The 17,771-nt window shown below is 50.2% G+C and overlaps 1 protein-coding gene across 1 annotated transcript in view; it reads left to right on the top strand.

Moving 5' to 3' along the window:
- Nucleotides 1–17,771, top strand: part of nphs1 (NPHS1 adhesion molecule, nephrin) — a gene marked incomplete at its 3' end in the record, with an annotated part of 212,975 nt that overhangs the window by 57,798 nt on the left and 137,406 nt on the right. Inside the window, exon 5 of the mRNA XM_084336716.1 lies at nt 17,558–17,661. Coding sequence (XP_084192842.1) covers nt 17,558–17,661 — 104 coding nt within the window. The remainder of the gene's footprint in view (nt 1–17,557; nt 17,662–17,771) is intronic.

Here is a 17,771-nt window from a genome sequence, read left to right as displayed (position 1 = left end):
ATGCGTCCGGCTCTGGATTTCCGATGGAAACTGAGGACTTCATGGAAGAGTCGGACGGATTCTTGTATGATGGTCCCGTGGAGGAGAGTATCCCTCCTCAGGAAACACCGGAGGGGGGGGAAATGGCTCCGTGGGACTCCCTGTTCGAAGATGTCGAGGAACCACCTTGGCCTCATCAGCAGGATGCCCTACTATCGGCCACATCAGACTGTGGCTCCTTGACCAGTTGCAGCCTGCTGCATGTGAGGGATGCGGGTTCGGTGGAGGAGGGTCCGCAGGGGGAACTGCAGGCTTTGTTCCCCGAGCTCATGGCGGTAGCCGCCGCCGCAAACGGCGTGCCGCTGCCACTGCCATTGCCTGCTCCTGTCCCTGATGATCTCATAGGTCATCTCTGGCAGCGTCGCCCAGTGAGAGGGGTGGACGTTGTCTACCCATTTTTCCCCTCAATGGGGGCCTATGTTCGTCAGGGTCAGGCGGTTCCCAACATCATGGGACTAACCCCCACCTACGTACCAGTTACGCGGGTGTCGAGGTTAGTCAAAGGTATGGGGGAGGGCGTGCCTCGGCTTGATAGTCCGATGGCCGCGCTCCTCTGTCCGGATATGGTGTGGGAACCCTTATGCAAGCCGGTCCTCCAGGGTAGATCGGCTAGGCGATTGGCATATTGGGGTGACCAGTCATTCATCGCTGGTACACAATCGCTGGCTGCGGCGTCTAACATCGCCCACCTGGCTAGATTTGTATCGGGGATTATGACGGGCGGCACAGATCTGAACGAGGTAAAATGCGATCAGATCACCCAGGCGGCAGGAGCTGTCCTGCACCTTACCCAGGTGCTGGCCATAGCCATGGGGAAAGTGCGCGCCCTAGCCACCCTGGGCCAGCGTCATCTTTGGCTGGAGCAGGCCAGTGTGCCAGAGAAGAAGAGAGCCCCTCTTCTGACGGCCGCCCTCTCCGACGCTGGTCTGTTAGGGAAGGCCCTGCGGTTGATGACCTCAACATGCAGAGAGATGGCAGAGGAGAGATCCATCCTCCAACCCCATTTTCCGCCTCCCGTCCTTGCCGGTGGAGTCAGAAGGCTTCCACAACGTCGAGCTGTCTCCGTCGTCCCTACCACTGCCTCCGCCGCCGCTGCTGGCCCCTCCAAGAAGGCCAGGAGAAGAGACGGCGCTTCTGCTACCGCCGGCCCATCCACGACCGGAGGAGACGGTAGGGAACGTCGTGACCAGCAGACAGTAAACTACCATCCCTCCGGGGCTCCTCGGGGTGGCAAGACTCGAGCGGCGCGAGGTGGCAGACGCCGCTGAAAGTGACTTTTCCCCTCTGTGTCCCCTCTCCTTTACACCCTCCCCGGCCCCTCTATGATTTTGTGCCTTAAAAAACTGGTGAAATAAAAAGTTCCCCGACATAAGGGGGACTATGTTTTTTGGCAAACAAACTGTGTGTTTCTTCAACAGATCATATGATGGGGTTGTGTAAATTTGAATCTGCACTTTTACGTTGTGAGATGAGTCGTGTTGTGTTACGAGATTAAGCAAGGTCTGCAACATACACTCAGTCATAGGGGGTTCTATTAGCCTGACGCTCCACATGCAGGTAGAAACTGGTGTTATTCCATTGCTTGAACTAAGTATATGTGTCTCACAATGCTGTGTTGTTAGTTGCAGTAATACTCGTACACACACGTTCCACGGCCTAGCCGTTACTCTCGGTCAGCGTTTTTGCTATGTACGACATAGTCAATGGGTGTAGGATTCACACACATGCGACTTGTTTTTTGTTGTAAATCCTGTTCACATTTTGTGGGTAGCGGGCATTGTATTAGCTTACGCTATACATTAGCATTCTACCAGAGGTTTTCAAAATGGCTACTGTTGTGAAGGATCAGATTAAACCGAATATATATATTTATTTATGGATATGTATTTAATAGTATTTGTATATCGTTTGATATCCCTTGTATATTCCTTGTACATATACACTGAATATCCCTTTAGTCTACTAACAGCCCATAATAGTTTCATTCTCTCATTGGACAAAAACTTGGCGCCAGCAGCCAAGCCCCTTGGTTCAAGTTCAATCGTGCCGACGAACATGTCGTTACTAGCCCGGTTCCGCGTAGGAATACGTCTGGCGAAATACGAATGGTACTATTTGTTCACAGCGCATATATATATGGCGCAAGTAAAGTAGAACTTTCTTTTAGTCCCTTAGCCCTTAGTTCTTTACCCTCCAACCTAGTGGCAAGACGTTAAGCCTCACCCACGATACACGTGTGGTGCAGTATGGTCAACTTGGCCTCAGAATGGCATTGAGACATCGTGTGGATTAATAGTTGAATTGTCATAGTTTGGCACTATACCGTCGAGTGGGACGTATTTCTATTAAGTTAATAATAGTCTATTATGTATGGTGCATCGTTCGGTTAGAGTTATAAAGTGAGCAGTACCCCCATCGTTTCCTCGCGTTATCTAGAGTCTTAACCAGGCTGGGCAGACCACGTGTGGTGCTTTCATCCGAGGAGTTCTGGGCTAGGACGAGTGGACCTGCACATTGGATTACCTTACCCGGACGACGGCGAGCCCTACACGGCTTGGATTATCTACTTGCTTTGGGTGCTTTGATTTATGCCATGGATAACAGCCAACACTGGTGAGTGTTGGAACTACCCCCCGAGAGGAGTCCAGGTGAGACGGCGCTCTAACCCGAGTGAGGTCGCCTCACGTCTCTTCGTTGTGGACCGGCAGCTACCGTCTACAAGAGGGCCCAGCTGTATTCATCTGTGGACCAAGGTTCTGTGGGCACCGTGTTCAGCACTCTGAATTCTCCCAAGAAATCGTTGGCCAGATGGGATATCGCCAGCGGCTCTCCTAACCCCCCCCCCCCCCCCCCTACTGACTTACAACCAGCGGGACCCCCTTTAGTGTATCCAGCTATAATCATTTAAGTACCATCGCTATAGTTCCCTAAAGAACCAGGTTGTATACTTGCTTCCTGCGTAACCAGAGATTGGACATTCAATGTTGATTTGCCTACGAATACTCATTTGCCTTACAAGTGCATTCAAATCATAAATGTCATTAAGTGAACGTTGTATATACCCTTTGCTATATATTAAATATTCGATTTATACATTTGTGTGGACTTGGTTTCATGGTGGGAAAGTGTTCATCATATCTATATCATGTACTGTGTGGCCAGTAGTTAAAGTACATAAAGCGGTAGTGGTTTAATGATACCATACTTATCAATACAGTCAGGGAATTGTACCCCTCAGTTACAATTGGTCCTTCGAGCCGGAGGGTAACTAGTGTAATATTAATATAGTGTTATTAATATTGAAATGGCCTATGATGAACACTCCACGAAACGGTCCTCCTAACGTAGAACGCCCGCGGCGCAGACGACAGACACCTCAGTACTTAGAGGATTACGCTGTCAGTCAACTACCTAGCCTTCTACAGACGGTAAACGCGGTAAAAGTAGAAAGTAAAATTATGTCTGACCTTAACGACCAGGTTACCCCGACCACAGAGGCCCTAGTGGGTTCTAATGTAACTGACCAAGCTCACGGTGGGGACCAGGAGGGAGCTGACATGCCTTTACCCCCCGCCAATACCGAAGAAGTAGTCCCCGACCAGCCCCGGGAGGAAGACAACCCTACAGAGAGAGAACTCTGCACGGAACAAGATGAGGAGAGCGCCGAGGAGATAGAGCTCCAGGACTCCCCAACGAGTACAATAATAATAATAATAAATCAAATTTATATAGCGCCTTTCATAGAACCCAAGGTCGCTTTACAATCAGGACAAAAAATAGGGCAAGGAAAGTAGGGGGGGAGGGGGAAGAGGGGATGAGGGAAAGTAGGGGATAATGGACCTAATTTAATCTAAAACTAACTGATGGGGAAAGCCTTGGTGAAGAGGTGTGTTTTTAGAGCGGATTTGAAGGTGTCCAGGGTTGGGGCGTTGCGGATTTCGGGGGGGAGAGAGTTCCAGAGGGTAGGGGACGCCACGCTGAAGGCTCTGTCCCCAAAAGTCCGTAACCTGGTGCGAGGGATGGAGAGGAGACCTAGATCAGAGGATCGTAGGTTCCGGGATGGAGTGTACTGGTGGAGGAGATCAGACAGGTACCGGGGGGCGAGGGCATGGAGGGATTTGTAGGTGAGGAGCAGGAGTTTGAAGGTGATGCGGAACCTGACTGGAAGCCAGTGGAGATGGATGAGGGTGGGGGTGATGTGCTGCCAGGGCTTGGTGTGAGTGAGAACCCTGGCAGCTGAGTTCTGGACATACTGGAGCCTGTCCAGGGCTTTGCTGGGTACCCCGAACAGGACTCCATTACAATAGTCCAACCGGGAGGTGACAAATGAGTGGATCAGGGTCTCCGCCACAGAGTCTGAGAGTGAGGGTCAGCCAGGACTACAGCCAGGAGCGGCTCACCTCTACAACCGTCTTCCCCCAGCGAAGCGGAGAGGATGCTATCACAGGCGTTCCTCGTCAGCCTGACAGCCTCTACCGAACGCGATCGACTCCAGGGTGAAGGCGATCGACTTCAGGGTGAACGCGATCGACTCCAGACGCAGCAACGGAGCGAAGAAGAGCGCATACGCCTGGAGATGAGACGCCTTCAGACGGAAGAGAATATGGCAAGAGACCGAGCAGACACCCAGCGCGCCACTGACGGTGCCCAAAGAGAAGCAGAGCGCAACATCGCTCTCATCCAGCGCGAAACAGAGCGCGACATCGCTTTCATCAAGCGCGAAGCCGAGCGCGACAGACTACAAGCGCAGCTAATGGAGCAGCTGATCACCAAGGCAACACCCTCTCCCTCCGCCAGGGGTTCAAGGAACTCGTCGAGACAACAGTCAAGGGCAGCATCCCCTAACCGAGCAAGCGACCCTGAACTTGACCAACAGACCAAGCCTATACCCCCCGCAGACCCCCTTCCCAGACCGGTCCAAGCGAGACCCAGCTACAAGGAAGGAGCAGCATACACTGCGGAGAAGCTAAATAAACGACTACAGGATCTAGAGGACCTGATAGAAGAAGAAGAGGGAGAGGAGGAGAACCAAGCCCGACGACAGCACAGTACTCCACCGGACCAGGAGGTCCAGTACAGCCCAGGCTATACCCCCGCGGCGCTGCGCTACAGACCCCTGACTCTATTCACGGGTGAGCATGACGCACGACCAGCCCCGAGGAATAGCACCTGGACCAGCGGGCCATGGTACCCTGCCGGTACCAGCCCACAGAGAGGCGCAAGAGGAGACTCGCCTAGGAGGCCTCTCCCCCAACGCTCGCCGATGTATCAGCCATCCACGGCGTCATACATTGGTACACCGACGTTTCCAGACTTCACCTATGAGAATCGAGCACAGTACACGGAGCTCCGGATGTGCTTAGAGACAATGATGGTGGATGTCGCTGATGAACGCCACAAGTATGCAATATTACTGAAGCACCTGAAAGTACCCCGAGCGCACAATATAGCGCTAGCCTATGCCACCTCTACGACCCCATACACCGCGGCTCTAGCAGCGCTGGACCAGAGATATGGACGTATATGGGATTACGTAATCCAAGAGATAAGGCATATTGACCGCCTACCCCCAGCAACAGACAATCGCTCATTAGACGACCTGTCTATAAAAGTGCAGTCCCTGGTAGGGATGCTGGGAGCGCAACGAGAAAAGGGTATGCACGAGCTATACGCCAACTCTAACGTCGAGAGGATTTTAGAGAAGCTGCCACCCGCCAGACAAGAGCGCTTCAGGCGGCAGAGAGACCACCGTGATCCTAACGGTCCCGAACCATCCCTCCTCGATCTAGCCGACTTCCTGGCGAGAGAAGTCAGCAGCTTACGACTGGATACGTTCGTGCGGAGCACACCAAGCTCCAGAGAGGGACCCAGGAGAATAAACGATGGAAGAAGATCGGTGACTGTCATGCACCAATCAGAATCAGTACCGAGCAGTAAGAACCACAGTACCCCCTCGAGGAAAGAGAAGTGGAAGATGGTGTGCCCGTACTGCGAGAAGGAACACTGGCTGTCACAATGTGACCTGTTCACAAAGATGAATGCAGAAGAAGTGAGTCAATGGATAAAGTCCAACAGGCGCTGTTACCGATGTGCGCGCAGTCACATGGCAGCCGAGTGCCGCCTAAAGAAGAGGTGCAGTCGGTGTGACGGAGCCCACCTAGATGTCCTACACGACAGTAACAGAAGAAAGCCTGCACCTGCACCATCGAGCAGCACCAAGGCAAGTGTCATGTACATTGACCCCGCCAGCAGCAGCGGCGCCCAAGTGCTCTTAAAGGTAGTCCGTGTAACATTGAGCTACCAAGATAAAGTCATGGACACTTACGCCGTCCTTGATGACGGGTCAGAGAAGACCCTTCTGCTCGCTGCGGCCCAGCTGGGACTGCGGGGGAGCGAGAACCAAATGACAATTCGGACAATAAGAAGAGATTTAAAGACGATAAAAGGCGAGAATGTCTCCTTCACTATCGCAGCAAGCGGGCAGCCAGAGAGACGGTATAGGATTACAAATGCTTTCACCAGCCAAGAAATAGGACTATCACAGTACACCTACCCCATCGCCAAGCTGATGGATAAATATGTGCACCTGCGTCAACTACCTATCCCGCTCATAGACGGCGCCACCCCGACTCTGCTGATAGGCTCCGACCATGCAGACCTCATAGTCCCGATAGACCGGGTCCATACAGGACCCAGAGGCTGTCCTGCAGCAGTCGAGACCCGCCTAGGATGGACACTACAAGGCCCCCTCGCTAAATCTCTCAACCGAACAGCAGCCACTAGCTGCCTCCACTCCAGAGTGACAGAAGAAGACACCACTCTCCTGCAGCATGTCGAGAGGCTATGGACACTAGAGACAATGCCCTTTAAGAACGAAAAGAAAGACATTCGTTCTAAAGAAGACATTTACGCCATAAACCTCCTTGAGCAAGGGACAAAGAGAGTCACAGTCGGCGGAGTGATGAGATACGCAACTCCACTCCTGAGGCGAGAGGGAATGCCCACCTTTCACGCAAAGAAAGACGCTACGGAGCGGTATCTATTGAACACAGAGCGGCGCCTAGCCAAAGACCCCGCTCAAGAGAGTGTGTACCGCGCTGAGATTGAGAAGCTAATCACAGCGAGACACGTAATGAAGATTGACATTGAAGAGGTCCGACACAGTGTGAAGAACAGTTTCTACGTGGACAACTGTTTACAAAGCGTTTCGACTCAAGAAGAAGCCGAGGTTCTCCTACTCAAGCTACGCGCCTCCCTGATCAAAGGCGGCTTTGATCTCAGGCAGTGGGCCAGCAGCGACCCGCACGTATTGCGCAGCCTCTCCCCCGCGGACAAGGCTGCCAGCAGCGAGACCTGGATGGCGACAATCCCAGGAGAAGCCCAAGAAATGACACTAGGACTAGTCTGGCGCTTCAAAACAGACTCGCTCCACTATAGACACAAACCCCTGACCACGGAGCAGGGAAGGTCGACGGCGATACCGACCACCAGACGGAGTGTGTACAGAACACTCGCCAGACAATATGACCCGTTGGGATGTATTCTACCTTACACCACCAGGGCAAAGATGATTGTACGAGCACTATGGGACAAGGACCAGGGCTGGGACGACCCAATACCCGCACCCCTTGCCTCCACATGGAGAGAGTGGGAGACGGAACTCCGCTCACTCCCAGGCGTCAATATACGCCGCGGCTACTTCCCACCCACAGTGAGGCCAGAGACATGCAAGATGGATCTACACGTCTTCAGCGACGCCTCCGAGGTAGCCTATGGATCAGCGGCCTACTTGCGTGCCCAAGAGAAGGGAGGAGAGATACACACCGCTTTCATCCTGGCTCGCTCAAGAATAGCCCCACGAAAGCAACAATCTATCCCGCGTCTAGAGCTCTGCGCAGCCCTAGCAGGAGCGCATCTAGCCACGTTAATCCAACGTGAACTCACCATTCCGGTGCACAGAACAATCTTGTGGTCAGATTCCACGACAGTACTCACATGGATCAAGTCTGATTCATGCAGATACAAAGTCTTCGTGGGAGTCAGAGTCACCGAGATTCAAGAGTTAACAGAAGCAGCGAGCTGGCGGTATGTGGACACCAAACACAACCCAGCTGACGTCATCACCCGGGGAATGTCGCTAGATGACCTCACCCGTCGCAACATCTACAGTGACGGACCAGAGTTCCTCAAGCTCCCGGAAGAAGAGTGGCCTACGCCCACCCCACGGGAAGCGAGTAAAGAGGAGGCTGAGAACAAGAAACCTATGTTCTGTGGACTGAGCACAGTCGCCTCCACAGACCCCAACATAGATGATTGCATTACCCTACAGAGTGCGCAGCTAAAGACATTCCTGTGGCACCACCCAGAGATTCAGCCCACTGCCGACATTTCAGCAGCTGACTACGAAGAAGCAGAACTTCTTCTACTACAACGAGCCCAGAGAGACTCGTTCCCCGACGAGCTAGACTGTCTACAGGGAGGAAAGCCCGTCCCATCAGACAGCAGATTGCTCCACCTGGCACCCGAGAGCGACGCCCATAATCTCATCAGAGTGGGTGGTCGTCTGCGGAGAGCCCCCGACCTACCGGATGACGTTAAGTACCCGATAGTCTTGAACAGCCGACACAAGGTCACAGAGCTGATCATAAAGAAATACGACGAGGATGTACACCACGCAGGAGCAGAGAGAGTCTTCGCGGAGATCAGACGTCGCTATTGGATACTTCAAGGAAGAGAAGCAGTGCGACGCTTCCAGCGAACCTGTCTAGACTGCCGAAAGTGCCGCGCGCAGCCCAGCATACCCCGGATGGCTGACCTACCTCCCTGTCGCCTCCGACTCGGCGACAAGCCATTCCACTCCACAGGCATGGACTGTTTTGGCCCGTTGTATATAAAGAAAGGAAGAGGAACCGAGAAGCGGTGGGGTATTGTATTCAAATGCATGACCACCAGAGCGATACATATCGAACTCCTTCCAACCATGAGCACAGACTCATTCCTTATGGCCTTCCGAAGATTCACATCACGGAAAGGAAAACCGTCTACATTGTTGTCTGATCACGGGACAAACTTCAAAGGCGGAGAAAGAGAGCTGAGAGAGAGCTTCCAAGCTATGGGCCCAGAACTTAAGACCCACCTCGCTCCATCCCAGATTGACTTCCAGTTTAATCCCCCGAACGCACCCCACTTCGGTGGAACCTGGGAACGAGAAGTACGTTCTATAAAGACAGCCCTGTACGCCGTGCTTGGGGCCCAGACTGTAGCGGAAGAAGTCCTAATGACAGTCCTCACGGAGATCGAGGGAGTATTGAACTCCAAGCCCCTCGGCTACGTCTCCAGTGATATAGCAGATGTCGACCCAGTCACCCCCAACACACTCTTGATGGGGCGGCTGGACCCCGCGCTACCCCAGACAATGTACAGGCCTGAAGAAGCGAACGGCCGAAGAATGTGGAGGTACAGTCAAGTACTAGCTGACAAGTTTTGGAACAGCTTTCTACTCCACTACCTACCGTCTCTACAGACCCGCCAGAAGTGGGTAAAAGAGAGAGACAATTTGACAGAAGGAACAGTCGTCATGATTATCGACCAGTCACTACCCAGAGCTATGTGGCCGGCTGGCCGCGTAAGCAAAGTGATCACCGGTGCCGATGGCAAGGTCCGAGCAGCTGAGGTGCTCGTCCAAGGGCGAACTTACACACGACCCGTGGCGAGGCTAATAGAACTGCCCAGACTCCCAGACACTATCGATGACGACCATGACCCCATTACTTTGTGAGTTGACTGACCCTTACAGCGGACCTTGAGTGGTAGACAGTGCGGTTAATCTGTCTCTGCTTAGCTAATTAGGTGGGACTAATTAGGGGGCGGCTGTTGTGAAGGATCAGATTAAACCGAATATATATATTTATTTATGGATATATATTTAATAGTATTTGTATATCGTTTGATATCCCTTGTATATTCCTTGTACATATACACTGAATATCCCTTTAGTCTACTAACAGCCCATAATAGTTTCATTCTCTCATTGGACAAGAACTTGGCGCCAGCAGCCAAGCCCCTTGGTTCAAGTTCAATCGTGCCGACGAACATGTCGTTACTAGCCCGGTTCCGCGTAGGAATACGTCTGGCGAAATACGAATGGTACTATTTGTTCACAGCGCATATATATATGGCGCAAGTAAAGTAGAACTTTCTTTTAGTCCCTTAGCCCTTAGTTCTTTACCCTCCAACCTAGTGGCAAGACGTTAAGCCTCACCCACGATACACGTGTGGTGCAGTATGGTCAACTTGGCCTCAGAATGGCATTGAGACATCGTGTGGATTAATAGTTGAATTGTCATAGTTTGGCACTATACCGTCGAGTGGGACGTATTTCTATTAAGTTAATAATAGTCTATTATGTATGGTGCATCGTTCGGTTAGAGTTATAAAGTGAGCAGTACCCCCATCGTTTCCTCGCGTTATCTAGAGTCTTAACCAGGCTGGGCAGACCATGTGTGGTGCTTTCATCCGAGGAGTTCTGGGCTAGGACGAGTGGACCTGCACATTGGATTACCTTACCCGGACGACGGCGAGCCCTACACGGCTTGGATTATCTACTTGCTTTGGGTGCTTTGATTTATGCCATGGATAACAGCCAACACTGGTGAGTGTTGGAACTACCCCCCGAGAGGAGTCCAGGTGAGACGGCGCTCTAACCCGAGTGAGGTCGCCTCACGTCTCTTCGTTGTGGACCGGCAGCTACCGTCTACAAGAGGGCCCAGCTGTATTCATCTGTGGACCAAGGTTCTGTGGGCACCGTGTTCAGCACTCTGAATTCTCCCAAGAAATCGTTGGCCAGATGGGATATCGCCAGCGGCTCTCCTAACCCCCCCCCCCCCCTACTGACTTACAACCAGCGGGACCCCCTTTAGTGTATCCAGCTATAATCATTTAAGTACCATCGCTATAGTTCCCTAAAGAACCAGGTTGTATACTTGCTTCCTGCGTAACCAGAGATTGGACATTCAATGTTGATTTGCCTACGAATACTCATTTGCCTTACAAGTGCATTCAAATCATAAATGTCATTAAGTGAACGTTGTATATACCCTTTGCTATATATTAAATATTCGATTTATACATTTGTGTGGACTTGGTTTCATGGTGGGAAAGTGTTCATCATATCTATATCATGTACTGTGTGGCCAGTAGTTAAAGTACATAAAGCGGTAGTGGTTTAATGATACCATACTTATCAATACAGTCAGGGAATTGTACCCCTCAGTTACAGCTACGGTTGTTTTGTGTGTAGGGAACAAAGTTTTTTTTGTGAGGGGGTGTCAAATAAACCCCTCCTTCCCACTTGATTGGTTTAGGAGATTTTTTATCTCTTCTGCTGAGCCAGTCAGGGCCGAGCCGGTAGGATGTCTTGGCAGGGGGGGGGGGGGGGGGGGTTGTCCTGCCAAACTCCTATTACAAACAGGAGCCGGCAGGGTTTCCACCCGTCGTAGCGGTGTTGCTATGGCGACGCCTTCCATGAGTTACGGTGTCTTAAGGTGTCGAGTTAGAGCGTAGGGCTCATGGGTCTGTTGCGCTCGATTTATGTGTAACTTGAGTCAGTTGGTCACGTGACTCACAGTTGGCATGTCTTTCTCATGACTACGACTCGTGTGGGAAGGTTTTCTGGGAGGGTCTAGTCTTACTCTCTGATTAAAAAGAGTGACTGGATGTAAAATCGTGTGAAAACGGGTTTTTTGCTCCCAGCTGTGCAGTTGGGTTCATACGGGTGATGCTTCTTCTTTATTATTATAAAGAGTTGGATGTGTCTATATGAATTGGAAATGGGGGTCCCTGGTGGAAACAAGACTAACGTCTTTCTCAGGTCTGCCTCCCCTTAACAATTGTGTGTATTGAGCCGTACTGTGTTGTACCCTTTCTGCAATCTGTTGGATAGAGTTTTCATTCATTCATTCATGGAGTTAGTTGCATCTCGCCCCTCTTGTCGTTCCCCTGGGCGTCTTGGGGATTCAATAAGATGGTCTAAATAGCCTATTATTGATGTGGGTATGTCCAACGCACACATAGTGCTAGCTCAGGATGTTCTGTTGGACATTGGTAACTGACTGGCGCGCCTTGATTGCTTGGGGTTAAAACAGCGTTTTTATAAAGCAATTGGGATGGGGGTTTTTCCTCTTCCGACGCCCTGTGTGGTTGTCGATGGGTTCTCGTTCATATCAGGGGATGATAACGGAATGGATCTGAACATATGTGGAAGGGTCTCACGCCCTGGGGGTGGGCCGCCGGGCGCGGTTTGCACCGAAAACGTCTGAGTGGCGCCTTCTTTTTATGTTTAAGATCAACACGCATATCTGCCCCTTCTCCTGGAGTTGGCATGTCGGCGTGGTTAGGGCACGGGACTGGTTCTGGTCGCGCTGGTCCGGATCAGTTGAACCTGTTGTCCGCCGGGGATGCAGATCTGCTGTTCTGGTACCCTGAGGGACTTGGGCTTTTTTCAGGGGGAAAATTGCTAGGTCGGTCCGGGTGTCACAGGGTTGAGCGCTATGGAACCCTTGTTGGGTACATTGTATTCTACACTGTCGTAATGCTTATGGCCGTGCCAACCTGTACGCGCCCGATCTCGTCGGATCTCGGCCGCCATGCAGGTTGGTCTTGGTTGGTACTTGGTTGGGTGACCTCCTGGGAATACCAAGTACGGGGTGCTGGGGCTGGTTTTCCATTTTTACGCTCTTCTCTTACGCATGGCGAAGAGGGGCCTGTTGGGGTGGTCTTGGCCTCCTCAGGGGACCATGTGCTCCCCGTATCACCGGGCCCGGTCCGAGGTAATGTTTTCGTTGACCCGTAGGCCCGGGATAACCCTGTTGGAAACTGGAACACGGGCTGCGGCAGTGCCGCAGGTGTGTTTTGGGTTTTTTTCCTGAGGGGTTATGGGACCAACCACCGCATAGGGTAACACCTGGGTGGTTGGTTCTCTGGTGTGTTGCTGCAGTGTCAACTCCCGGGTTCACCGGTTGAGGGTGCCCCTGCACGTTCATGACGTCTGCCAATCGTGTCAGCCTTCTCTGCCTCGACCCCTCTGGGTGGTTTTTTTTTTAATGGAGGCTTGGTCATGCAACAACGCCAGCATGCGCCCCTTCCGCCGGAGCGGCTGTGTTCAGCTGTCCTTTCTGGCGCCTGTCTCGTCCGCAGTCTCCAGGCTAGGGTTAACAGCCTGTTGCCTGGTTTTTTCCCCGGTGCGCTACCTGCTTCCGTTGGTTAACCTTTTTTGTGTGTTTACGGCCATGCTGACTGCCTGTTGCAGGGTCAGTGTGCCAGGCGGTGTACTGTTGGGGAGGACAGGGCCCGCTCGGCTGAGGGGCCTTTGTCCGAATACGCTGGCGATGTGGGGGGCGGGGTCACTAAGTGCCCGCCTGGTGGGGTCTTGATGCTGGCATCATGGACTTCTCCGGGCCCCCGTTCCAGGGGGTCCAGTCCCTTTGGTGGGTCTGGGTCTTCCTTTGTGCTCCGCTGCTACGGCCTTGCCACGGGGTTGGGTTTGCCCTTGACCCCGTGATTCTGGGGGCAGTAACAAGGTTGTTTCCCTCCGTTCGTTCCCGGGTGGCATGCGGGTTGTGCGTGTGTGTAGTCGTGGGGTCAAGCCACGGTCTGCTCACCCTGTGCGTTGAGTTGCTTGAGTGCCTCTTCGCACGGTCGGGTCCGTCGCCCTCCCGGGAAACCTCTAATAGGGGGGGTGCCCTCCATTAGGGGGGGTCGGGGGGGCTCGGCCCTCCCTGTTCTGTTGGTTGTGGGGGGCCTTCAGCGGGGTGTATTTGTCGGCCAGTGGCTCCGCTTGGCCTCCCTTTGTGCATGAGTGATGCCAAGCGGATCCCCTAATGATACAGAACGATAGGTTATGACTATAACCAAGTTCTGTTAATTAGGGGTGACGCTTGGCATCCGACGCCGCTGCAGCCCTTGACCTCACCTTGTGGTGAAAGCTTGGGTAGGAGGAGAGCAGGTGACCACACACCTGCTTATGAAGGTAAGCTGATGAGGGGTGTGGTCAGACTAATACTGGTATTAAAGGTACATTTGTGGAATTTATTCAGTGCGCGTGCACGTACGCGAGGGAGTGCATGAGTGATGCCAAGCGTCACCCCTAATTAACAGAACTTGGTTATAGTCATAACCTATCGTTAGCAGCTGGATAGACCACAGATGGAAATTAGCTTCTGCTAAATCTGGTGCAAACATATTTTCATGTAACAATGATGAATTGTCAAAAATTTTTTTTTTTTTTTTTTTTTTTTAAATAGATTCGGGGGTTTTCAGAAAACATTCGGGGCTTGAGCCCAAGTAGCCACCCCCTAGCTCCGCTCACGGCACTTTGCAAGCGTCTGAAGGCTCGGGGCTGTATTTCTCGCTATTAAATCGTTATTTATTGCTGTTCGAATGCCATCTGACTCGCGCATATTACATGGCACTGTTGCCGGCGAGTTTTGAAAATGAAAACCTCCTTTGAGCGTTGCCGCTAGGAAAACGAAATTGCCTGCCAAAATGGCATTGCCTTTTAACTTGGAAATGATTCGAAATAATTCGAAAATGAAACGTTGTAAGTGTAACCATGGCCTGACTCGCTTGTGTTGTCGTTGTGTGTCCGACTATGCGTGCTTTCGAACACCCGCCCAACTCTACCTCTGATTGGCTTACCATGACATTTTACTCAACCTCAGCCAATCGTCAGCACTAACCAAGGAAGAACAGTTAAAAAAAAAGTATTGCCTCTCGGCTCAGAGATCTAGTTGGTCTGATGAAAAAAACTGCTTCAATCATAGTAACGCGCCGCATTTTTTGGCAGTAACGGTAACGGCGTTATTAAGATTGGAAGAGTAATCCGTTAGATTACTCGTTACTGAAGAAAGTAACGCCGTTAGTAACGCCGTTATTTATAACGCCGTTATTCCCATCACTGTTCTTGTTTTGTCACGCCACAGATAAATGTGTTATTAACTACCCAGGCAAATTTGAATGATTAAAAAACGTTAATAACTATTGTAAAACCCAGCTCAAAAACAGCTCTTCCAGCTGCTCTGAGCATGACCAGGATTGTGGGGGTGCAGTCAGATCACGCTTGATTGATAGCTCCCTTTCATCTCAAGTGCCATTTTATTTCTCCATTCAATCACTAATACTTTTGTTATAAACTATCAAATCTATCAAATGGACTCTACTTGGTTAGAACGCTTGACTAATTGACTAACTAGCAAACTAGGTTAGACCATCCAAATCTGTGATTTAATTTAACTATACCTCCCAGAGTATGGCGCTAATTGCTTTAGTGTTTTCATTCACATACATGAAACGACACATTTCAGCTACTTAAGTCAAGTCAAGTCAATTTTATTTGTATAGCACATTTACAGGCAGCGGTAGCTGGCACCAAAGTGCTTCACAGGCAGGTTGATAAAAACAAAATAATATGATGCAAGATATAAGATTAAAACACAGTAAAGCAATGAAAGTAATAAAAACAGGTAGGACACAGTAAAACAAACTCTTAACAACTCTGGGGAAACCAGACTTTATATAGTCTTAGGGGAGGGGTTATGTTAATTAGCTTTAGTCTTTATATAGTGTTAGGGGAGGGGTTATGTTAATTAGAATGATTTCAGGCCCGCCCAAGAAACCCAAAAATGGTAACAGTTTGACTCCACATTCAGTAAGATAAGATGGGATAAAGATAAGTTGAGTTATTTCTTTATTGATCCCTTTAGGGAAATGTGGGCGTCATAGCAGCATGTGGGAGGGGAGGTACAGGTATGGGCAGGGTAATAGAAGAAAGACATAAATATAGGCAATAAAGTAAAATCTGAATATAAAAATATAAGAAAAATAAACTACATAGTACTACATAGTTCAGTCTTTTCACATGGTTTCAGCAACTATGATCTAACATGTATAATGTGTTTTGTAAAATGTTTGCCCCCCCCCCCAATTATTTTTAACTAATACTGTATGTACCGGTGATATTTAAAACTGCGGTGAAAGCACTTTTTTCATGGACATTGAAAACGAACCGCAGTCACCAGTACCTTTAAAGAAACACCGCTGAGCACAGGACATCGTCTCCACACAGGAATAGTGTCCAGGTTGTCGCTGTTGTTGTTGTTGTAGGTGAGCAAGCGTTGTTTAGTTGACCTTATAGCCCACATCATAATACACAATCGTGCACTTGTGGAAGTGGCCTTCTGAAATGACTTTTGTGTAATAAATAGCCCTGCCTCCTGCTGGCCGGACAGGACCCATTTGTGATGTTTTTGTGCTTTGGAACATATATATATATATACCAAAGGCTGTCAAAGTTAACGCACAATTATTTTAATGCCACTATTTTTTTTAACGTAAAAGATTAACGTTTACAATTTTTTTTTATCTCATTGATACTATGTTTGTTTCTGACTCAAAGTGTGTGTGTGTGCGTGTGTGTGTGTGTGTGTGTGTGTGTGTGTGTGTGTGTGTGTGTGTGTGTGTGTGTGTGTGTGTGTGTGTGTGTGTGTGTGTGTGTGTGTGTGTGTGTGTGTGTGTGTGTGTGTGTGTGTGTGTGTGTGTGTGTGTGTGTGTGTGTGTGTGAGAGAGAGAGAGAGAGCGAGAGAGAGAGAGAGATGAGGAAGGGGCAAGAGAGAAAGAGAGCTGGGAGAGTGTGTGTGTGAGAGAGAGAGAGAGAGAGAGAGAGAGAGAGAGAGAGAGAGAGAGAGAGAGAGAGAGAGAGAGAGAGAGAGAGTTATTTTGTGCATCACTCTGTTTTGAATTTGATGCAAATGCATGAGGGTCATCCTTTTGTGTTAAATGGCTGCATAAAACAAGCATTTGTTCACTCATCTCATGTTGATAAGAGTATTAAAATAGAAAAATATCTGTTTAAGGTAGATTTAGAACAGATAAAAAAAGATGCGATTAATTTGCGATTAATCACCATTAACTATGGACAATCATGCGATTAAATCAGATTAAATATTTTAATAGATTGACAGCCTTAATATATACTCTGGTCTCTGGAACACCCTCCCTCAGACCATCAGAGACCCTCCCCCACTCTCCACCTTTAAATCCCGACTCAAAACCTACCTGTTCTCCCAAGCATACAACCTTCCCTACCCATAACCACCCTCCTCCAACCTACCACCTCCCTTTCCCCTTCCCTACCTTCTCTCTGTCTCCTGCCCCTCCCTCCCACCCCCCTCCCTCCCTCCCCTCGGTTTCCCTTACTTACTTCCCTGATTGTCTCCCCTACTGGCTTCTGTATTTGTTGTTGTTTGTTACTCATGGTTTTATGTTCTTGTATTTTGTATATTCATACTGTCGCTCGTTTCCCTGTGGTTCTATGTTTCTCTGTTCTTTGTTTTGCTTATTGTCAGCGTCTTTGGGTTCTTGAAAAAAGCGCTATACAAATAAAATGAATATTATTATTATTATATATCACTCGATATCAACTCGGCTCTCTACTCCCCTCCTCTGCCCTCTCTCCCTTCCCCAGGATCACGGCCCTGAGCTCAGACAACGGGAGGCAGCTGGCCTGTTATGCCAAGAACCCAGCCCTCTCCAAGCCTGTCCAAACCACCATGGCCATGAGGGTGTACTGTGAGTTGCCAGCCCCCCCTCCCCACCCCCCCCCTCCATCTTTCCACTTTCAGGGATTCCGACCGTGCTCTTTGAAAGAGGATCTGAGTTCTATTCAGATGTGGATTTAT

Source organism: Notolepis coatsorum (assembly GCF_963971535.1).
Source record: "Notolepis coatsorum genome assembly, chromosome: 19".
In the NCBI taxonomy this organism is placed as follows: Eukaryota; Metazoa; Chordata; class Actinopteri; order Aulopiformes; family Paralepididae; genus Notolepis; species Notolepis coatsorum.
Note: the sequence above shows the minus strand (reverse complement) of the source record. Positions and strands in the feature narration are given on the sequence as shown.